General features: G+C 44.0%; 1 protein-coding gene across 3 annotated transcripts in view; it reads left to right on the forward strand.

The window, feature by feature from the left end:
- The window catches only part of SLCO3A1 (solute carrier organic anion transporter family member 3A1), a 285,388-nt gene that overhangs the window by 243,895 nt on the left and 17,621 nt on the right, over positions 1–23,872 (forward strand). For all 3 annotated transcript variants that reach the window (XM_075897022.2, XM_075897019.2, XM_075897020.2), the window contains exons 6-9: positions 9,134–9,332; positions 10,641–10,779; positions 17,574–17,749; positions 22,588–22,652. In XM_075897022.2, coding sequence (XP_075753137.1) covers positions 9,134–9,332; positions 10,641–10,779; positions 17,574–17,749; positions 22,588–22,652 — 579 coding nt within the window. The remainder of the gene's footprint in view (positions 1–9,133; positions 9,333–10,640; positions 10,780–17,573; positions 17,750–22,587; positions 22,653–23,872) is intronic.

Consider the following 23,872-nt stretch of genomic DNA (forward strand, 5'->3'; position numbering starts at 1 on the left):
TCCTCCAAGAAATTAGGTTTACAAAGGAGGAGTACCATTATTTATTGGGCTTGGAAGCCTTCTGAGAATGGTCGTTAAGAATGATTAGACTGCTATGCAGTCTGGCCTTTTTCATTTTTCCCAAATTAAGAGTCATAACTATCTTATTAATGCCTTTTGGTAACCCGTACCTCCAGGCCTGTAATATTAGTTTCTCGGCTAACTCTATTTGTAAGCTCTGAATGTTTATTTGCCTTCTTTGGGCTCTTATTTGTATAAAGAATCTTTATTGACAGAGCTTGATGGACATCAAATGATTTTGGAAAAGGTTCCAACAGCAAATATTCTTTTGGGAGTTTTTAATGCCTTACAGGGTGCAGAGGATAGGGATGTTTTAAATGTTTCCTCTAACTCAGTAAATGGAGTGTTGCCTTAATTTCCCCCTCGGTATTCTAAGACTAGGCAAGAAATTTTTTGGGCCATAAACTTTAATTTTAAATAGATTTGGCTGGAGATTTGGAATGGTAGAGGTGGTGATCATCTGTGGGTCATTTGACAGTCACCTCTTCAGTAGAGCAACTGATTATATCATAGTTCTGATTTTACGCTGATCTTATTTCTCTAACTTTTTAGTAGATTTAAAACTAGACAGCTTTATTCCTTGCCAGTGAATTTCTGCCTGCCAGCCACATTTTCCCAGAGGAATTCTAGCAGATTGTGTATTACTCCTAGTTTTGAAGCTGTAAACTCAAGGCAAATTAAGAGGAATCTTAGTTAAATCTAAAATCAGAAAGAAACTCTCATCTAGGGATTTATTCGTTTCTAAGAGCCAGGTTTTGGATCTTAGCATTTCAGCATAACCCCGTGTAACATTTATCAAGATAGTTTAAAAAATACAAGATGACCTAACTGCCAACAAGGGTCATGTTTATTCTATAAAAGGTAAGTTTGATTCAGAAGAAGCAGCTTCAGATTATGGCAAGGGCTGTGAGAAATAATGGTTCCCCAGGTTCTAATAAGAGATTTCTTATTGTTAGACATGAATCTAAAAAAATGCTGAATAAGACATTAACTGGCCCTTTGTCAGAAACTTAAGTTTGCAGCTACAGAGAAAAACTCCCTATTTGAGAAGCTCGTGGCAAGGCAATGGGCTATGGCAAGATTAACATAAAAATCAAAGCTTGTATTTTTAACATGCTTGGGAGTGGCACTTGTACGAGGATTCTTCATCTGTTAATCCTTTGGCGTGAACTGTCTCAGTGTACTTTACCCTCTCTTTCTGCCCAGTTTAGCTTTTCATAAACTATTAGTGCACTAAGAAAACGTGGGAGATTTTATCCCAGCAGAAGTTTTTAAGGACAATATTGGACAGTAAGTCCTTGTACTAAAAGGGGGGGGGGGGGGGGGGGATATTAATATAAATAATACCAATTTGTCCCCTGGGTTTGGCCCACAGGTATTCTTGCTCCACTTCATTTTTTAAATGTATGATAAACTATGAAGATTAGAGGATTGATCAGAGAATTATAATTAGGGTGACCAGACATCCCATTTTGTCCAGGAAGAGTTCCTTTTTCAAGTCCTGTCCTGGTCATCTGATCAATTGGCAAGAGCAAACGGGTCAAACCGGTACATCCTTAGGATGTATGGGACCCTATACAGTACTATTAAACGGGTGCCCTTAGGCCAGATGGAAGCCCGGGAGGGGAAGGGTGGCGAGAATTTTTTTAGAGATGTGATTTTATAATCATCAGCAAGATACAAACGAAGTCTTTTTAATCAGATTTTCAACTGAGGTCCTGTCCGCTGACACAGTAAATTCAGAAACTGACAGTATATCCCTGGGGTTGGCAAATGCCTGTTCAATGGCTTCATTACCACTTGCATGGCTCTTTCACAGGTTCTGTGTTCTGCTAATTGGGCTGGCAGGCTTTGTCATTTCTAAGTTAACTAGATCCTCTCCGGAGGAAGCAGAACCACAGAACAGGGATAGGAAGAGGTGGGTGGGTAGACATTAAGACATGGTGATGCCCCAAATTTCCGGGTGCCTGATGCAATTGTGTATTCTGTGTATGAGTAAGGACAGCCCTGGGGACAATTGCTCACTTTCATCAAGGAGAGGGGTGATGCTAGCCTTGTGCAATGTGGGGAGGCAGGGCTCAGGCAAGCTGTGATGCCAGTCCCAGCCTTTGGAAAATAGGGCCGTGTAGCGTGAGCAACTCTGCTTGCCCAAGCCCTACCTTCCCCACACATGGGGAGGGGGGCTCAGGCAAGCCATGGGGCAGGAGGAGGGCTTAGGCCAGCCCACCTGGGTCACCCACGCACTGTATCCTGCTTTCTCTTTTGGGAAATATGGGCACCTTAATCATCATTTATTTGCTGACAGACAAACTAGTTTCTGGAATGACTATTCTACCATAACTGCATTCTCTCTCACTTGATTCACAAACACTGCTCTCCCAAGCAGGGAAAGATTTATGCTGCCTTTGTTAGTCTGAAATGGGGCTTTTGATACTATTGATAGAGGTCATCTCTAGGAGGGCTGGCGTACATACTAGGTTACTTTATCTCTTGAGAGCCATCCCTAGCTAAACAATGGCCAAGGTTAGGATCAGGCGAGCTGACTGACTGTGTCTCTCATAAAAGGTATCTGTCAGGATTGTATATTGGCATCTTTCCTGTTCTAATTTTTATATTATTGAGGTTGAGACAGCTTTAAGAGGCTGCCCTATGTCCCTCACAAAATTCTAAACTGGTTTGTGTGCTTCCTGCTTTAAGCAGAAGATGAGGTTCTGCTGTCCCTGGTCTTGAGATGTATGCTAGAGGAATTTAATTTTTTTTTCTGCTGAAAGTTGTTGACCATATAACACCAATAATTGTCTTTGTCTGCAGGTGAAGATGCAGTCATCACAAACAGGTGACTAATGGCCTTTGTTGAATAGATCAAGTTTTTCCTTTATTTGGGTATCTGGTTTAAATAGAATGGCCAATGAGATAAAAATACAGAGGAGGTAAAAAAGAAAGCCTTAAATTCTGTGCAAACAGTTTTCATGGGGTCCACAGGGACAATCTAATCACTCTTAGAGTTTTCAAGGCTAAAGTCTGTGCCAAAATATTATATGGCATGGAAATTTGTGGCTAGAAAAATCTGAATAAATTAGAGATTGTGCAAAGAAATTATGGACAGTACTCAAGCTCCCACATTACATCTCAGTTGCTTTGCTCTAAGCAGAGCTAGGGGACTGTACTATTTTGATCAAAGCCTTGCTATTAAATATTGGTTCTGTATTCGGCATATTAACCAACACTGGCTTCCAAGTGAGGTCGGGAAGAACAGTTCAGTCAGATACATACTCTGAAGTTCTCTTTTGCAATTTCACTGTTCCCTCCATTCTTTGGGCTTTTCAGAACTCGACTTAGTTAGGACTGTACATGAAAGTGTGAAAACATTTAATTAATGTCAGAAAAGACAATAGCTGCAAAAAACTGGATATAGCAGTTACATCAAATATGTCTCCTTGGCTTTCTCCTGTAAAGAATATTCACAGTTCTGAGAACTGCCTGGATATTCTGAAGAACAGTATATTAAGGAGTGCTTTCATAAGACTCCATTTCCAAACTATGTAGTTACATATTGAAAGATTTAAATCATGTTAGTCCATACTGGTCTGGCCAGGTTGAAGACTGACCACGCTGTTATTGTCTTCTGACTTTTACGACCACCTGAGAACTTAATAGCTATCTCCATTCTTGGCTCTGAGGCCTTTTGCCTTACCAACTCAGAAATTAGGATACGTGCTACACAGTGAAAACATTTCAGTTATACAGGATGTTGCCACAAAAATAAGAAAAATATGGGAAAGGATGGCTACTTGGACCTAATTGACATAATACAATCCCAATACGTATCCTATTTTCATATGTAAATTAAGGGATGTTGATGTGAAATGTGTCAGTGGTTTTAGGGATGGGTTAAGCTTGTGTTTCTAAAATTTGTATCTGTTTTTTGAATTGTCTCTTTAAAATTTGTCTATAGGATATTATGAGCAATGACCTATGGCTCAGGCGCAATAGTAATACAAATAAATAAAACTGGGGTAGCTCATTTTTAGCAACCCAATTTTAGATGCCCAGGGCCTTATTTCCAGAGATACTGAGCTCCCACAACTGCTGCTGAAGCCAACTGGAGGAGCTGCTCAGTACTTTTGAAAATCAGTCCTGCACTATCTAAAATTCAGCAGTCCTAAAATGAGAAATTTTGGCCCCAAGTGAAATGGCCAGGATTACATCATCAGCAGAGCAAAAGCATGACCCAAGAGTCCTTCCTCCCAGACCCGAGTTTGACGCTCTAAACCATGCCCCTTCCTCCAGTGCTCGCAGAAATTGTTTAATCTCGAGCCAGTTCTTTCTGTAAGATATGATAGTCTTCATTCTTACAGAAAGAGCAGAGACTTTACAGCTCCTCACTTAAAGCAGAGGTGCAAGCTTGCTGCCCACAATGCTAGAGGAGATACCTGGGAACATGGGAGTAGAGCTTCTTGTCTGACTGAGTGCTACCCCCGGAACTGCCTGTCTCATGATTCAGGTGGGCTAGACTTGCCCACTGTTCGCAGTTTGAAATGGAGATTCCAGTTCCCCAGCTGAGTTTCCAACTCCCCCTACAAATGGAAACACAGTCAATGAAAGAGCCACAAGCAGTTGTTCTAGCCCATCTGAGGCATTCTGGTCACCTTTTCAAAAACATTTTATTTTGGAGCCATCCTGCTGCTGTCTCCTGTACTCTGTGTGCTTCTTCTCTTCCCTCCTTTATACGAAAGGACACTGATATGAACAGAGGCACTTTATTCATCTGCTCCTGACACTTATTTCCCACCAAGTGCCAGTGCTCTCTTTGTGACAGTCGTCCTCTCCACAGCACTCAGTTAAGGCATCTAGGCAGGCCATCTCAGAGATGACAGAGGCCCAGACCACTTTGAGTTTGGAGACCCCAGTCCAGCACCAGCCCCCCGATGTATCTAACTTCTCATCCACAGGTTCATACTAAAACCAAAAGAATATCTGACAATGAACACGAGACATTTATTTATTAACAATTAAGTCATTATATCAATAGCATGTATATTAAAATTGTAACTTTAATTGTGAGTTTTCACTGCAAGCAAAACTCTTCATTTTAGCAATGCTTTTCTGGCTTTGTTGTGTGCAAACTCATTTATAACTGAAGAAAAATCTATTTTGCGTGCAACATCACTGGTAATGTTAAGCATTGTGAGCCCATTCAAACAGTCCTGTCCCATTGTAGAACAATGATAGTTCTTTACTTGTTTTAACACGTTGACTGTGCATTTACCTATAGCCACTGATGCAAGGAGACTGACAAAAATACGTAATGCAATTTTGATATTAGGAAATACAGTCAACAGGCCGAGATGGAATATTTCTTGAAGCAGTTCTTTTGGTTGGCAGTCTAATTTAAAGTTGGTGGAATGTATGTGTTTCAGGAAGATGATCTCATCACAGAGGTCTCTTGAAATTTCATTGTTGTACCTTTGATGAAATTGTTCAGCTGCTGAATATAGATCTTCATCACTTAGTTTTCTAAACTCCCAAAGGAATCCAAAAAGGGTACAAATTTGTCGCAGTGACTCAAATCAACATGTAAGACCAGATTTGAAGCAGTCAATAATAACAAAAAATAATTTGACTCAATAGTGCCTTTCTGCATCAGATTGGGATGTTAGTCTGCGATTGGTGGAAAACTCAGATAAAATGTCAATACCCTGTGCTACTGATTTGGACTCAGAAAGGATTGTATCCCATTGATCACAAATCTTTTGAATATCTTTAAGAAGTTGTTCAGGGTTATCCCTTTTAACATCTAATGTAGCATTGCATGCTTCAATTACAAGATTAGTTTCGTGGATCATTTTTAGAAGCTTCATTCCACATGGACAACATTAAAATGCATTCAAATTTGAATGTATACTTCTGAATTGACTTAAGCTCAGTGCGAGCCTATGTTGTGAGAGTAAGAGATTCAAGCTCACTTAAAGCCTTTCTCATAGAGTCAAAATGCTGTGCAACTGGTTTAACGCCATCAATTCCTGCTGACCATCTTGTTGTCAACATGCCATGAAGGGAAACAGGCAGATGCTGCTTCTGAATTTTCCACTTTTGAGAACTGCTATTGAAGAGGTTGTACTATTGCTGGATTGTTCCAAAGTATGTGATTGCTTCCTTGTATGATTCAGCACAATCAGTGCTGACAAGATTTAGTGTGTGGTTGCCACAACTGGAGAAAATATAGTTTGCATTTTGCTCAAGAAGGAGTGATTGTACTCTGTTGTACTTCCCAGCCTTATTGGACCCATTGTCATAGGCTTGGCCAATGCAGACTTGAAAATTTAATTTGAAGCCTTCCAGAACGAGCAGCAATTTCTTTTCCATTTTTGTTTCATGAAATTATTGAACAAAATGAATCACTCTTCAACTGAAACCTTTGAACTTCCTGCAAATTTAACATATCAAACAATCAAAGTCATCTGTTCTTTATGAGAACAGTCTGGAGTTGCATCAATAATAATTGAAAAGTACTTTGCATGTTGTATCTCTTCAAGAATGGTTGTTTGCACAAATGTCCCACACAGTTCAATAAACACATTTTGTATTCTGGTAGACAGATAATGGACTTGCATGCATTTTGCGCTCTCTTGTAATTCACAAACACACTTAACGTGGTCTGATAAAAGTGTGTCATAGTTGCTAAGAACCCAAGTATACTAAGAAAGTTTCCATTTGTAGGGTCACCGATACATTAACTGAAACCAAACAAAGCCAAGCCCCGTTCAGAAAGAAAAAAAAAAGACATTCAATGTGTTCTCAAGGAGTTTTTTCCAGTTATCAGTTTCTGTATTTGTTTCACTCAGGAGTAAGTTTTCAATAGAACTGTCAGCTAGTGCTGCTCTACTAGCGGATTTCCATGTAACATTGTTATCTTTATGCAGTACTGAAGTTTCATGTGCAAGTATTTGGTTTTTCAACTTCCTCCAACATCTACTGATGCTCCAACCTTCTGGAAAAGTTTTTGTCAGCAGATGAGTGGGAAAAGCATTATTTTCAACATCTTTCAGTATATTGGAATCTGAAAACAACTAACTTTGAGAAACAACTGCATTTGAGCAACATTGTTCTTCTCAGGAAGTCCAGTATCAGGTTCTGATGCCACTGCTCTTACACTGTGTCCTGTGCTAGTTATATGTTCTTGCTCCTGCTGCACAGCAACTCTGGGGTCCTCATTTGCTGTCTGCACAGTCTCTAAATTGAGTGTAGATTCTGCATCTTTCGCTATTGTTGGCATTTCTGTGTCTTGATTAATGACCTCCTCATTTTGAGGCAGTGGCATTGAAATGTCATTTGTGGGTTTAAAGTTTTCATGATCAGAACAGGAAGTGTCACTGTCAGTATGGTCACTGTCTAATGGCTGAGGCGTCTTTTCTACGAGAAATGGTGTTATTGGCTGTAAACTCTTAATGGCTGCTTCACTCTGCTGCTTTTGCTATCTCTTATTGCAGCACTTTCAAATCTTTGCTTCATTTTTATAAAGGAGTTCTTTTAAAACACAGTAACACATAATAAATTAATTCGCTAAAGGCTATTGGTTATACATAATTTAATTGCATATACTTCACAATGAATATTATATAATAATAGTTTGGGGTATTATTTATTATGGCCCTTATAACCATATTGCAAAGTCTTGTAATTTTGTCTGCTAACATGTTCCTGTTTTTAAATTCCTTTAATAACTAGTGTGTTATTATGTATATGAACATGAGGAGGTTGCCAGATTAGATATAATGTTTATTAAACAACTAGAATTAAAATTTTATCATCACAAAAAAGCCTTTAAAGGTGAATCTAAAACTGGACAAAGAGGTAGCTTACAGCTGAGCCTGATACGGTTATTGTATATGAAGATCCATAAGAAAAAGCAGGAATACAAAAATCTCCTATGCAGAGATAAACATCAAATTTAAAGGTTAAACTCACCCTGAGACCAAGCAAAATCATTTACAGTAACAGAATTAATGATGACTTTCAAAACCTCTAAACTATGCAGAGACTGTAAACAGCATTTCATAACGGAGAATCACTAATTACAGAAGTGACTCCTGTCTCCAGTCACGCAGCTGAAAACTCGGATGTGACCAAAAAATTGGCAAAGACCCGAGGTCCCACAATGATTTAAATCAATTCTTTGCAAGTATATATAGCTTTGTTCGTTGTCTCTGTTATAACTGCAGGGTGTATAACAAATGCAGATGACTTGGTAGAAAAATGTCAAAATTTGAGGCATCTTTGTCTCCTTAAGCCTGGGCCAAATGGCCCTCCTTGCCCCTCCAAAAGGCCTGCATTTAGGTGTTGATTCTGAATAACCTGCAATCATCACCATCCTAATGAGCCCCTTGCCTTGACCTACCATACACTGGCAGCATCAAATTAGTCTGGTTTAATATCAAAAGGAATAGCACACAGGCTGCAGAGCCTGCACCCAATTGCTATGCATTTTTCTATTGAACTAATTTTGAAAACCTCCTTTTTTTTGTTAGTTTAAATGAAATTGCTTTGAAATTTTTCCACCTGCTGCTCCAGCAGGCCCCAGAATCCAGAGACCTTCTTGTAGGTTTGGGGATGGTCTGCAGTGATGGGCTGAAAGTGAGCAAAAAGAGGCTGAATATTGTGAGAACTTTCCTGAAGTGTAGAGGGGCCTGAGTTTTCAGAAGCAACTAGTGATGTTGAATACCAAGCTTGAGACTTGATTAAAAAGCCAGATGTTCACCTCCCCACTGAAGAAAAAGCCCCTTCAAAGTGTCTCATGTTGGGTATCCACAGCCACTAGTCACTTCTGGAAATCTTGCATGAGATCAGATTAGTCTCCTTCAGGAAAATCAGTGAAAGTCTCTGGACAAAGCATTGTAGGGGGGCAGTTCTGTGCTAGCTGGGGCAGAGTGGTGACCTACTTAGTCCTTAGAGGTTCCCCACCAGGCGCACATGCATATAGTCACTGGAAAATACAATGCTTCAACATGCAGTGTGTTTTTTCAGCTCCCACTTTCTCCTTGTGCCTCTTCCTGACCTTGTCTTCCTCTTGCAGGGATGACAGCGATCCCATGCGCATGTCTGGGCATATTCCTGGGAGGGCTCCTGGTGAAGAAGCTCAGCCTGTCTGCTCTAGGAGCCATTAGGATGGCCATGCTGGTTAATCTGGTGTCCACAGCTTGCTATGTTTCTTTCTTGTTCCTGGGCTGCGACACAGGGCCTGTAGCTGGGGTTACTGTTCCCTATGGAAACAAGTGAGTATAAAGAGAATTCTGACTCCATGTCTCACCTCCAGCCCCATGTTACTGCTGTGTAGCACAACGGTGTTAGCTGAACTAATCTGCTCATATTTCACTATTTTACTAAGTTATTGCACCCCGCCCGTCAGTGAATCATAGAATCATAGAAGCTGAGGGTAGAAAGCGACCTCAGGAGGTCATCTAGTCCAATCCCCTGCTCTAGACAGGACCAACCCTAACTAAACCTCTGGTATTTGAGTCTTTGTAGGACTAAGTTGTATGACGTATCAATGCATCTATGTTGGTCCCAGGATGTTGGAGAGACAAAGTGGGTGAGGTAATATCTTTTATGGGCCCAAATTCTCTTTACTGCCATTACCTCATCCACCTTATCTCACCCAGGAGTAAGTAAGAGTTTGGAGTAAAATTGTTAGAGTAAATTCATTCCCTACACAGGTAGGGAGGGCTCCATTGAAGTCAATAGATGTGGTGCCCACTTCCGCCATGGTTGTATTAGGCCCAGTCTATAGAAATGCCTAGAGGTGACTCAGAAAAATAACATGTTGGAGGGAGAGCCAGATTCCACTGAGCTTAACTGGAACTGACTTAAGTGGCTAGAAACACAAGGTCAGATTCTGATATCATGAAGGATGGAAATAAATGGATCCGTTCTGGCCTGATCTTTGGAAGTGCTAAGCATCCATAAAAATACAGGAAACTGTGGGCGCTTTTACTGAGGTGGCCTACATGGGCATTTAGGAGTTGAACTCTATACACCAAGGGGTAGCCAGTGTGATAAGCAAGAAGTGTTTTCTCCCGGCAGTACGTAAGATCTATTTTGAGGCAGGGTATTAGGACCCTGAAGGCCCTGCAGAGCTAGGTCCTAACACAGATAGTTTCTGTATTCTTCCAGCGTTACTCAGCATGAGGCAATATCTCTTTGAGGATGAAAATGTCGGCACCTCCACAACTTGTTGTTACTTCATTATGCTGGAGAAGTACAGCCTCTCCTGTCCTGGAGCCCTGATCCCAAGGCTGCTCAGGCTGAAACAACACCCACGGTGCTTCATGTTAAATTTTCCAGCATAGTCCTGAAGAGCCCTCGGGGGATGGTGGGAGCCGGAAATAATTAACCTCAATGTGTTTTTGTCAGAGAGGGAAGTATGGCCTCCGGTCCCTTCTTTTGGTACTCAAACATCCCACGCACCCTTCTCTCCATTTGTTTGCAGTGATTGGCTAAGTCGCCTTCATGTGATGCTTCTCATAAAAGCCAGCTTGTGTTATTTGACTGTGGATCCATTTCTAATTCTGCTTCTTTTGCAGCTCAGTTCTGACCTCGCCTTTGGACCCGTATTCCCCCTGCAATAACAACTGTGAATGCCAAACCGATTCCTTCACTCCAGTTTGTGGGGCAGATGGGATCACCTACTTGTCTGCCTGCTTTGCGGGCTGCAACAGCACGGTAATTGTTGTGATTTACTCAGCATTTTGTATCCGGGTCTGGTTGTGAGGCTGGTGTATATACAGGAAGAGTTATTCATTTTTATCTGAAGGTGGCTGAAGGTCCCAGAAATTGACTTATAGACTTTAAGGACAGAAGGGACCATTATGATCATCTAGTCTGACCCCCTGCACAATGCAGGCCACAGAATCTCACCCACCCCCTCCTGGAATAATCCTCTCATCTATATCTCAAATACTGAAGTCCTCAAATGGTTTAAGGACCCTAAGATGCAGAGAATTCTCCTTCTTCTTATTCTGTGAATTACCATCATCCCTTGGGTGTTCCAGCCATGTCAGTCACCCATTATGCTAGGCACTGTCCAAACTAGGGATGTAAGTGAGAAGCAGAAGCTTGTTGGATAGTCGACTAGTGATGGGACTAGTCACTTCCCCTCCCCCCCCCCCCCCCTTGCTGCCTCTATCAGAGAGAGTCCTCAAGGAGCGAAGCAGGAGTTGGTGCTGGGGGGAGCCAACTTAAAAGCTGGTTCCCCCCAGCACCATCTCCATGGGGGGCAGGGTAGGTAGAGGCACAGCAGGAAACGGTGCGTGTGGGGACTGAAGTAGTCTCCGCTCACCCCACTTCTGCTGCGATTCTGCTTTTGAAATGTACAAGAGCTCCAGCCAGACCCTTGTACATTTCAAAAGGGCCAGGAAGGCTTGAGAAGAGTGCTGGGTTTCTGCCTCTACCTCTGCCTCTCTCTCCTCTTCAGGCTGCCCAGCCAGGAGATGAGACTCCCCAAACTCCACTCCCGTCTGACTCTTCCCAGCCACTCCTTCCCTCCACCTCATCTCCCCAAACTCCCTTACCTAACAGCTTACTCCCTCCTTCCCTCCTCCTTATCTCCTCTCCCTAACTGCTGTTCGAGCTCCTCTGTTAGTAGCAGGCAGCTGCTGCTGCTCAACAAGAGGGCCTCTCCCGCAGCCAGTCAGCAGAGCTCTCTGTGAAGGAACACTGAGCATCTGGGTGGGACTCATTAAACAGCTGGGCATTCATGTAGCCATGCAGCTTACAGGGAACCTCACCTCAGATATGTAACTCCAGTTACAAGACTAGGATAGGTGGAATCAGTGTACTTTAAGTTGAATTTCTGCAACATCTCCACTGAGAGAGGTTGACTAGAAAAACACTCCCATCGATGTCCCTTACTCTTTGCAACCTGGTGCAGTACCGGGGTCGATGGAGGTGCCATCTGTGGTCGATTCAGTAGGTCTTTAAAAGACCCACTAATCAAACCCCAGCAGATCAATCTCCAGAGCATTGATCTCGGGGTAAGTGAAGACAAGTCCTTAGTGAACTACAGCATAGATCACACAAAGCCTTGGCCAAAAATGCATTTTGAGGAACTCTACATGCCTCGCTTTTCTGTGCACATGGGGCCGTATTAAATGAGCAGCTGTTCATGGCTGCTGACAGAGCAACACTCATTGTATTCAACTATTCCTTATCTGGTTTGCCCATCTGTGTTCTGCAGTCCCATTCCCCCTGCTTGCCCCGCCACTGATATTCTCAAAGCTCAGCCTCTTCGCTCTGGAATGTCTGGAGAGTTTGGAAGCTTCAGAGGGGTAGCCGAAGAAGTGGGGTGTGTCCACGAAAGCTCATGATATCATCTCTATGTTTTGTTAGTCTTTAAGGTGCTGCAAGACTATTTGTTGTTTTTTTGGAGAGTTTGGGTTTGTCTTACAACACTCAGCAGGAACTGTAAATCCCCACTTCTCCGGGAACATTCCCCTTTTCCATTGTACCATATGCACAGAGGGGAGAGTCCGGAGACATGCCCATGGTGCTGCTGTCAGGTGTGCAGAAGGGTCAGGCCACTTCAAAGAGCAGGCCAATGCTTTAGGAGAAGATAGAGAGGAGATATCACACCCAAATGGGGAGGTGCGTATCAAAACCTTGGTTCCTCCCCGACAAGCCTTGTGGACCTGGAGGTGCTAGCAAGCAGAGATAAAATCTCCTGACTAACAAATGAAAAATCACTGCAGCTGCTGGACAGAAATCTTATCTCCATGAGCTCCCTTCTTTCATGGAGCCGTGGCATTGGTGCTTTGACCTCATGGCCTCAGTAGGCCGGTGCTACGTGAGCAATTTTTACTTGCTAGAGGGAGTGAATTTGGATGATCCTCCATGTAGCACATTGCTAGACATCACTGGGGGGAATGGTCCTGCTATTGAGGGGAACATTCCTGGCTTCTACACTGCCCTAGTGAAATGGGCTAGCAAAAGGCTCTGAGTTCCCGCTCCCACTTCCTTTATCCAGAGGCCTCCCTGATGTCGAGGGCTCCCCTTCCACTCCCCTGTGTGGCAGAGTCCTTGTAACAACAACAAGGCTGGGAAAGGGTTCCTGGGGGCTTGACTGCCAACCTTGCTATGGTCACCTACGGCAGGGGCTAGGGTGCTCCCACTCCAGGGTGCTTTCTGTGCACTGGGAACGGGCCATAAACATTATTTGGCGCCCCCCTTCCTCCCCTGAACTCGCGGGGGCGGGTTCTCCTTTGGATAATTTGGTTACACTCCCTCAAAAATTATTGCCCTGCTTTATATTATTGCTCACTCCATGCGCCTCTGGCCCAAGTATGCAGAATCCTGGGAACTAAAGGTGGCCTTCCTCTTTCTGTGATCATCTCCAGGCACATCCTCAAGTCCTCATTTGGCTTTTCTATCATCTTTTCTCAAGTCAAACCCATCAGTAAGAGTTCACCACTGGATGGGTAAACTGCAGCCTCTACCAGGTCATCGCAAGTCAACTGTACAGGGACAAGTTGGGGGGGGGCAACAAGTGGACACATATGTGGACTTGTTCGTTACGACCCTCACTTCTGGCTTCTCACTCCAGCAGTGTAACACTGTAACTGAGTTGTTTACAGTGTTCTGAGATAAATGAAATGCCCTGCATTCTATAAAAGTGCTTACCAGCAAAGGAGACAGCATGATGCCAGCTCCCCTGGATCTTTGTGTTATAGCTAAGAAAATAATTTTGTCTTGGATCTTTACATGCAAAAACACAGAAGTTGTACATGTTAAACTCATGCATTCCCTCTGGCATTTGCCTTACAACCAGCACTTAGTTCCAGTGTGATTGTTTTGACAGCAAAACTTTTGGCACGGAGCGAAGTGTTAGTAGGATACAAGCGTCCCCCTGATGTGCCAAATCATTCACTAGCAAGAAGAAACAATGCTAGATAGTGGCAGGGTGTAAAAGTGTCATTTACACTGCATTGCTCAAAGCTCTCTCTGTTTCCAGGGATTGTTTGGGGTCTCTTTGCTATGTAACGATCAGAGCTAACATGCTATAAGCATAAACCCATCTAGCAAAAGTCCCTCTTTCTTCCTCTCCTTCCTCTTCCTCACTTGCTCTCTCCTGTTCAGTCTTTTCATTGGCAGAGTCATCCTGGGCTTTTCAAAGGAACATTTTTGGCCATGAATTAATGAGGCAATAGCATCCTCTGGAAAGGGCATTATCAAGAATTATGGACCAGTTTGGCCATGTAATGGCCTTGAAGCAAGGCCAAATTGCCAAACCAGGTTTTAAGATCATAATCCAGATAATGACCTGTCTAGAGGGGTTGGTGGATATTATATACGTGTGATGAGCCAAGAGTTGCTTTTTACTGGGGCATAAAACTCTCCGAATGTTTTATTTAACTTTACTGCACTGTGTGTTTCCAGACCTGTATCTCTGCTTTCTCTCTCCATGAATGGTCTCTAATGGTCTGCTCAGTTAGTTTGCCTTTCTCATATGAATGCTATTGTTCTTTGTGATGAAGTTGCTCTGAAGAAAGGTTTTGGGTTTATTAGTGCTAAAGGGGCACAGAGGGGACACTTTCATTTCAGCAAATTCTTTTTCTAAACAGTCCTCCACTCTCAGTGACCCTTGTGGGTTAAGCCATTGTCTATCTATCTTGTTTCATGGTGTTGTTTTTCAATTTCCCCTTTGGCTGGGAGCACATGAATTCCAAATCTAATGTTGTAGTGCTGAAGTCGTAGGGATTCACATTGAAATGCCAGCTTGTTCCTTGCCAATCAGAACCAGGTTGTTAAAACCACAAAACATGGGTAATTTGCACACATAATTTCCACAAGAAATCAAGGCCCCTGGGTGTGCAAATATTGTATGTGTGCTTTCAAAAATCTGCTTCCCTTTGTATGAGCTGTTGAGCCGTAGAAAGACAAAGATAAATTTACAACAGACTGGTGATGGGATTGCAGAGTAGTCCAGGAAAATCAATAGCAATTTGGCACATGTAGCAAAATATTGCTTCTTCATAGAAGAGGATGAATGTTAGTGTTCGATGTTGCTGTGTGTTGCTAGAGCATGTTATGGTGTCGGTAACAAAAGATCAAAGGTCTCTTAGGTAAGAACTAGGAAGAGCACAAAAAAATTGTTTCATTCAGTTCTAGCTCCACTGCGGTGCTCTAAGATAACATCTTGGTGCTGGATGATTGGAAAGCACAAAGGGGAGAAGGATCGGACTGGCGCTAGACACATATGGACTGGGGGATATGCTGTGAACTCATACGGATGGCATAACTGCTTCACTGAGCTGAATTGCCAGCATCTTGGAGGTTTCCTGGCCGAGTCAGATTCCAGTTTCTTCTCATTCTCAGTCCAGTCCTTTCCTTACCATAAATGGAGGAAGACTAGATTCTGACCAGAGGTGAAAGTAAGTGGGTGCATCCCAGTGTGCAGCTCAGCAAGAGCTGGCTGAGCTGTGGCAAAAGCCAGCAGGGAGCTATTTAAAAAGCTGGCAGGGACCCAGGTGGCAATAGGACAGTACTTGTAAGAAATTTTAAGTTACTTTCTCTGCTGATCTGACCTCATGCTAACTTTATTCTCCTTTAATTACATTGATATCAGTAGAATGACATCTGATTTGGATTCATGTAAATAAGAGTAGAATTGGACCCACTGCATAGAAAAGAAAGTCACTCCTTCCAGCTGTATAGAGGTCACATAGAATGATCCATGCATAGGGTTGTGACCCGCTTGGTTTCCTGAATAGCCAGCCATCCCCATAACACATGAGCTAGTGAAGTTACCTTAGGCCCTGTCTGTGCTGGGGGTGTTGCACCTGAATAATTTTTCCAATATGGACACGTTTGTTTAACCCCCCATGGAGATGCACTCTGCAGGGCTTGCATTGGTGAGGCTCACCTGTTAACTTTACCAGGACAAGTCAGTCACACCAGTGCAGCTCATGTGCAAGAGGACTTTGCACAGGTGTAACTACACCACTACAGTTGCACGCATGATATTTGCCCTCATCTAGACGAGCCTTCAGGAGGCCATTTCGCTGATGGAAGAGGGCCTCTTTACAGTCATTATTGCCTGCCAGCTGCACAGGCACCTGCAGTCATATCATTAGCGTTACTAGATTCACAGATCTCTGAGGGATTTTTTTTCTGCTGCACTCCGCACCATTATATTAGCAATGCAGAGAAAGAGATCAATGTCAGAAAGAACAGACTGGGGTTCCCCATGGATCTTAGTGTCTATAGAGGCACTGAACTAAAACATGTGCTATTGTGGATCCCTACAGAGACACCCCAGCATAAAAACAAAAGAATTTCTATTTGAACATTGGAGGGTTTATTTTATTTTATTTTATTTTATTTTATTTGCTCCTTTTTCTTAGACGCATGTGACCTGCAAGCCTCACAGCCTTGCAAAGACAACCAATGAATCATTTATGATCATATTTGCTCTGTATTCATTACAGGATTCCTTGCTATTATTGTGTGCCTTAATTGTGCTGACATCCCTGCCATCAGAAATTCCAGGAGGGGTGAGCACAAAAACATCTGTGCCTGAAAGACAAAGCCTCTTTTGACGTCCTGCGCTTGCAGGAAAGATCAAAGGGAACGCGGTCGCTTTTTCTGCCTTCTGATCGCATATTGATAAACTTTATCTTGTCTGCCGGCAGCTTTCAGTTCTGTGCAAATCCTTCTAAACGAGATGGCATCTGTTAGCCCTGTACTACCCTTGAGGTTGTTTCCATAATCACCAGAGTCTCTGCCGCCTTCCCTTTCATACCTAGCTATGAGAGTCGGCATGCGTCCTCCTACTCACCCTGCAGTTGTTCAAGGTGCCAGAGTGAGACGGTGAACCTGCAGCAGAGAGATGTGTCTCCTTATGGTGCACACCGCGCGACCTACACCAGCCAGGCGAATGGATATATTGGGAAGCAGGGATGTAAAATCCCAGTTAATCAGTTAATCGACTAAACCTTAGGTTTAACTGGTTAACTGATTAAGCGAGAGCCCGCTCCTAGTTTCCGCCCCCCGCATGCAGGTGACCAACTTCTGCTCCCGGCCCCCCACCCACATGGGCTGCTCCCAGGTACCAGTTAACCAGTACCCGGTAAGCATCAGATAACCAACCTGTTGGGAAGTTGTAACTTTAACATGGCAGCATTTTATCATGATGCCAGTACACAGATCCTTCCTTTCTTCTTTTCACAAGGGTGACCATTGGGGATAATAGTCTTACAGCCACATTTGTTTGAGCAGTGGAAGGACAGGGAAAAAAGAGAGCAAGGAGAAGGAGAAGCTACCCTACTGATAGAAGGCATTGGAGCCTTTCCTTTGAAAAGCCTTTCCAAACCAGCTCAGCAAGGGACTTATTAGCCGCAAATTAATTGACCGCTGGAGAGTGCCCACTTGCTAGTTAGCAACCTGGCTCCTTGTAAAGTGCCTGTTCTTTGAGAAAGTGGGCCCTGTTCTCCTTTAACCCCCGTGACTTTGCTCCCTTCCAGAATCTCACTGGCTGCGCATGCCTCAGTTTGGTCCCAGCTGAGAACGCTACAGTTATGCCTGGAAAATGCCCCAGTCCTGGCTGCCAAGAGGCCTTCTTGACATTCCTCTGTGTGATGTGTGTTTGCAGCATGATCGGAGCCATGGCGCAGACGCCCTCAGTTATCATACTTATCAGGTAAGAGCCATCCTGAGGGTCTGATGAGCCATAGGTGCCAACTTCCTCAGCTCCTGGGGGATGTTTGACCCTGCTCCACTCCAGGTTCCCACCTGCCCCTCATTTCCTGCCTCCCAGTGCTTCCTGCATGCTGCTGAAAAGCTGATCACAGTGGGCGGGAGGCACTGGAGAGGAGGTGGTGCTGATCCACAGGGCAGCCAGTGGGTGCTGGGCACCCAGTTGATACTTATACGATGAGCCTCTTGGATCCATCACTTTCTCCAATAGTCTGCAGCAAATTAATTGGGAACTGAAAGGCTCCTCCCCTGGGTGTAGATCAGGGGTGGGCAAGATACTTCTCGCAGGCTGGATCCGGCCCACCAATCCATCAGTTCCAGCCTGTGGACACCCTGCCAGAACCCTCAGGTACACTGATTTAAGTGCAGGGCTACTTCGTGTGCTCTCTGCTCTGGAGGGAGAGGCTGTGTGCACTCTCCCTGCCTTCAGCCCAATCCTCAGCTCCTATTGGCCAGAAACAACCAGCCAATAGAAACTGACCTCAGCCAATCTCTCTGCCAATCAGCCAATGGGAGCTGAGAGATCATCCTGGGGGACGGGGCAATGCAAGCCCCTCCCCTCCCAGAGTTGAGAGCCACATGGAACAAGTAGCCTGCAGTTTTAAGCCGTCTGGGGCTGCAGCAGGCATGGAGCCCAGCTTGCCTTGAGGGGTGCTTCAGGGCTATTGGCCAGGAGATGCTTAGGTACGTCCCTCCCAGCCAAAGCCTGCCTCTGGCACCCCAGCCCCTCCCGCACCCCAACTCCCTCGCCCAAGTCACCATCAAAAACCTCTGCACCCCACACCCATGTCATAACTCCCAACCAGACCCTGTACCTCCTCCTACAGCCCCTCCCCCAGGCCAGTATCCTCTCCTGCACCCACACTCCCTGCTTGATCCTGTACCCCAATCCCCTGCCCCAGGTCACAGCCCCCTCCTTCACCCAAACTCCCTCAGACCTCACACTGTCTCCTGCACCCTAGTCCCCTACCCTGGGTGCTTTTCTGCACCATCTTAGACCCCGCACCTCCACCACAGAAAAGTGCAGCCCTTGACCACTGTCCAAAATCTTGGGAATGTACCCCCACTAAAAATTATTGCCCACCCCTGCTGTAGGTCGAGGGAGACTGCATGGAGTGTATGGAGGTCAGACTGCTGACACTTAGTGCTCCTGACTACCATTGGAATTGACAGATGCTACAGATAGGTGCTCAGCAGATCTCAGGATCTGGCCTTGTTCGTGGGGGTGAGCACTACAAAATTCCCCCTCCCCTTGTCCTTTCAGCTGCACCGAATTCAGCCCGATAGTTCCCTTGACTTTCAGTGGGGACTCAGGGCCTCTGGAAACGAGTGTCCTTCGATGCTCAGCTCCCACTGATCAGTGCTATCCCTAAAAGAGCCTCATGAAGACAGGTATCATGCGGTTGAGATGCTGCCACCAGGCCAATTTTTAGCCTTATTACATTTCTTCCCTGCAACAGAAGTGGGGCCTTTCTCATTTCCTGACCACTTCACGGTAGCTAGACAGATGGGGGGGGGGGGGGGACTGACCCCTGCCTTTGCCGCATACTTGCATGCAGCCCTCTGGCTCAGAATCACAGCCTCCCTGCCCCTCGAGCTGCACTGAATCAATTCCCCTGTTGTTTCTGCAGGTCAGTATTAGACGCTGAGGTAAGTGGAGTGGCCCCAGCAATGAACACGGTCACGCTGAGCCTAGCAGAGACAAAGAGGCTGAATGACACGTACACCCATCTTAGAAAAGAAACGAAGGGTGACAGGCAGGCACCTGGGGATGGGTTTTCAAAACTCCCCTGCAAACAGCAGTTGCCAGTGTTGTTGAGACACAGCCAGCAAGGGCACGTGTAGAGTGCTTACCAGGAAGTGTGTCTCTTTGCAAATCCTGGAGTCTGGTTTAAATGGCCACCCTGTAATCTAAAACTGACGTTTTTAATATAGCCTGGATTCTGGAACCAATTGACTTTATGTCATGCTGGGAGGGGCTAAAACTGCTGTGATCAGAGAAATAAAAGATGTTTTGAGGTCTCTCTGCCATGATTATTATTATTTACCTGTCAGTATCACCAAAAAGTGTGGCAGGAGTCACACAGACATAAGTTGAGACAGGTCATACCCTGAAGACCTTACACACTTAGAGCACGCCAGAGATCAACGTTCTGGCATTCGATTTAACGGGTTTGATTCAGACCTGTAAATCAAATGGTGAGGGCAGTTCCAGCGCCACCTATGCTCCTTGCAGTTGCAAGGAGCAAGGGCAGCCGTCGGGAGTGTTTGCTCCCATTAGGCTCCTGCTGTATGGACGCCTCCAAACTCAACTTAAGGTAAGGCAACTCCAGATACATAGAATACATAGCTGGAGTTGCAGACCTTAAGCCAACCTTCCAGGTCTAGTATACACCTGTCCTCAGAGCTCAGTCCAGTACCTATTAAATTCAATGGAAAAATTCACACTAACTTCAGTGGGAGTTAGATAAGATCCTTAATATATAAAAACTGATTGAGGAAAAAGGGAAACATGCTAGTTGATAATTATGTTTCACAAAAAAAATCTTCAAAATTTTCAATGAAAAAATAAAAACGGAAAGTTTTTAATTTTTTTGTTTTTCAATGGAAAAATTGAAAATTTCAAAAATATTAAAAGCCTATTTAAAAAACAGTCATATGAAATGAAAACTTTTAACCTCCTCTTCCCTCCCCTCCCCCAACATCCCCCCCTAAAAAAAGGCAAAACACACCAGGAATCCATGTAGGGAAACTGACTGAGGTAAAGAACAAGAGAAGTCCTATGGCACCTTTTAGACTAACAGATTTATTGGAGCATAAGCTTTCATGGGCAAAGACCCACTTCGTCAGAGGCATCCAATAAATGTTAGTTTATAAGGTGCCATAGGATTTCTCGTTATTTATGCAGATTCAGACTAATACGGCTACCCCTCTGATACTTGACTGAGGTAAAGTTTGGTTCCCTCTATTCTTTACTTTTTCCCCTCCCTTTCACAGGACCTCTTTTGTGCCATGCCATTAACTCCTGGAACATCTTTGCGAGTGTTGAGATAGAGTTTTCATCATTTGAAGTCTTTAATTCAATAGTGGATGTCTTTCTAAAGGTTGTTCCCTTCCACTGTCTAGATATTGGAAGCACCCATCCCTAATAAAACCTAACAGAGACCATGTAAGAGATTAATAGAAGCAGGGATCTGACGCTTTTAAGCTTCCTTTGAACGCAGACCCTTTTGTTGGGGGTTCATTGCCAGGCTCACTTGAACCATTTTGCTCCAAAGTGCTGAATAAGAGAGTGCATGTTCATGCTCGGATTAATCCTGGGTAAAATTCCAATTACTCCAGTAGGTTTATACCAGTGGCATGACTTTACCCTGTAGCATCACATGAATTATGTGAATGGGAAGGAAGTTATTTATTATTCTTAATGGATGCGTCTAGACTGGCAAGATTTTGCACAAAAGCGGCTGCTTCGGCACAAAATCTTGCCAGCTGTCTAAACTGGCCATGAGAATTTGTGCAAGAACACTGACGATCTAATGTAAGATTGTCAGTGTTCTTGCGCAAGAACTCTGACGCTCCCACTCGGGAAGAAGCCCTCTTGAGCAAGTGTTCTTGCACAAGAGGGCCAGTATAGACAGGGACAGGAAATTTTTGCGTAAGAAAGCCCCGATGGTGAAAATGGCCACTGGTGCTTTCTTGCACAAAACCGCGTCTATACTGGGCACAGATGCTTTTGCGCAAAAGCAAATCTTTTGCACAAAGGCACTTGCCAATATAGATGCTCTTTTGCGGAAATGCTTTTAATGAAAAAATTTTCCGTTAAAAGTACTTCCGCAAAATCATGCCAGTCTAGATGCAGCCAAAGTGACTTCAGAGATTAATGGCAGCCAGATAAATTAGGGTTGTATTCAAAGTAAAGGGCTATGACTAGCCTGGCCCATTATCTTCCCACGTCAAAACTGATCAGAAACTAATCTCAGTTTCATAAGCATCACTCTGTGTGGACAGTGGTAGAAATGTAGCCGTGTTAGTCTGGTGCAGCTGAAACAAAAAACAGGACTGTGTAGCACTCTAAAGACTAACAAGATGGTTTAATAGGTGATGCGCTTTCGTGGGCCAGACCCACTTCCTCAGATCAAATAGTGGAAGAAAATTGCCTTCCAATTTTCTTCCACTATTTGATCTGAGGAAGTGGGTCTGGCCCACGAAAGCGCATCACCTATTAAACCATCTTGTTAGTCTTTAAAGTGCTACACAGTCCTGTTTTTTGTTTCTTCTGTGTGGACAGGCCAGCATATGAACCTTTGCTGATCTGGCTGATTTAAGAGTTAGACCTGGGAATGACAAGTTGGTCATTTTCCCTCTTTGCTCTTCCACTCCCATTTTCCCCACCCCATCCTACCCACAATTAAGTTACAATAAAGAGGATTTTGTTGGTTTATATCCTGCTGATTTAAAGCATCCAGGGCCTGAAAAGTGATACCGGGATTCTATAAATGATAATTTACTGGGATAGGATTTGCATTTTTTCCTTCAAATGACAAGATTAGCGCCCATTATTAACAACGCAGCTAAATTCCAGGACTTATCATGCGGCTGCAGTTGCAATTATTTTTCAGGCTGCAGGCAATTGGACCAAGGGGGAAGAAAAAAGAAAAGAAGCCTGTTAATGATTTTCTGAAGAGGTGACAGTGGCGTCCTGATTGACAGCAAAGCACAGTGACCGGGTTTGCTAATGAAAGCTGTACGATAACAATCAATTTCCTTTTCTCCTCTGTACAGAACAGTGAGCCCTGAACTTAAGTCTTATGCTTTGGGGGTGCTTTTCCTGCTGCTCCGTTTGCTAGGTATGTACAATGATTTTTTTTCTCCCCCTCTCCTCCCCGCACCCTAAAAATTAATTGAAGGTTTATATGTGTGTCAAGCTGTGAATGTCCTCTGATTTCAGGCCCCCTTTCTTCTCCCTCCTTCCCCGCTGCCTGCCTTTGGTTGAATGCCTGTCCAGTGCTGGCATTTATCTAAGGGGCGACCCAACCCTTTCTCTGCGTATGGGTGGAAAGGCCTCAAATGGTCATAGCTCATGCCTCTCCTGCCATTTCAGTCATGCTCATGTTGGAAATCATGTGTTGAGTGAGATTCCCTTCCACCCAACTAGTTAATTCTCCGCAGTCATTATTAACATGTCAGCAGCATGTGAAATGATTTCTTTGTTGTGCTCCTGACTTGCAGGGACAAATGGTTTCACACCATTTTGAGGACAGCTTTGTTCTTCCAGTCGGGGTAGCTGAGTCGTCCTGCTTTCTAGGGGGGAAAAAAAAACCAAGCTGAACCTTAATGCTGTTGCCTGGCTTAATCGGCCATTAAAATACATTTGGTCAAACTGTTAGATCAATGTATGTCTCTTCATGCCTGAATAAAAGAGAAAACATTATCTGTAATTGTCCCCCTCCTTCCCCTCCCCCTTACCAGGATGACTGTAAAGGTGCAGACTTAAAGGCACAACCCCTGTTTTTCAGAACTTTGGATAAAATTCTCCCTGATCCATTGCTTCAGGGTCAGTCTCACAGATATGTTCTGCTGGTATTTTACTTATAGGTTTCCTCTGACTCTGTGGGCCAGATTTCACACTCCTCCTGTAGGAGGAGCTGAATAGCCTATTTCATGATTTCACTGAGCCAAGTCCAATCCAACATGAGGAACTATTTGAAGAATCTGGCTCAATGATAGTTCCAGACAGAATAGTAATAGAGATGTAGTCGTGTTATTCTAGTCTTGCTGAAACAAACGACAGGACTATGCAGCACTTTAAAGACTAACAAGATGGTTTATTAGGTGGTGAGCTTTCGTGGGCCAGACCCACTTTTGTTCCACAATTTGATCTGAGGAAGTGGGTCTGGCCCACAAAAGCTCACCACCTAATAAACCATCTTGTTGGTCTTTAAAGTGCTTCATAGTCCTGTCTTTTAGTTCCAGATAGAGTCTTTTGCAGCAGAGATCCATCCACTGTATGGTTGTAGTCAAGGGATTTTGCCTCATACTATAAAAGCGGTGAGGAGTCCTGTGGCAC

This window comes from Pelodiscus sinensis, chromosome 14 (genome assembly GCF_052426305.1).
Source record: "Pelodiscus sinensis isolate ZL-2025 chromosome 14, ASM5242630v1, whole genome shotgun sequence".
Classification (NCBI taxonomy): domain Eukaryota; kingdom Metazoa; phylum Chordata; order Testudines; family Trionychidae; genus Pelodiscus; species Pelodiscus sinensis.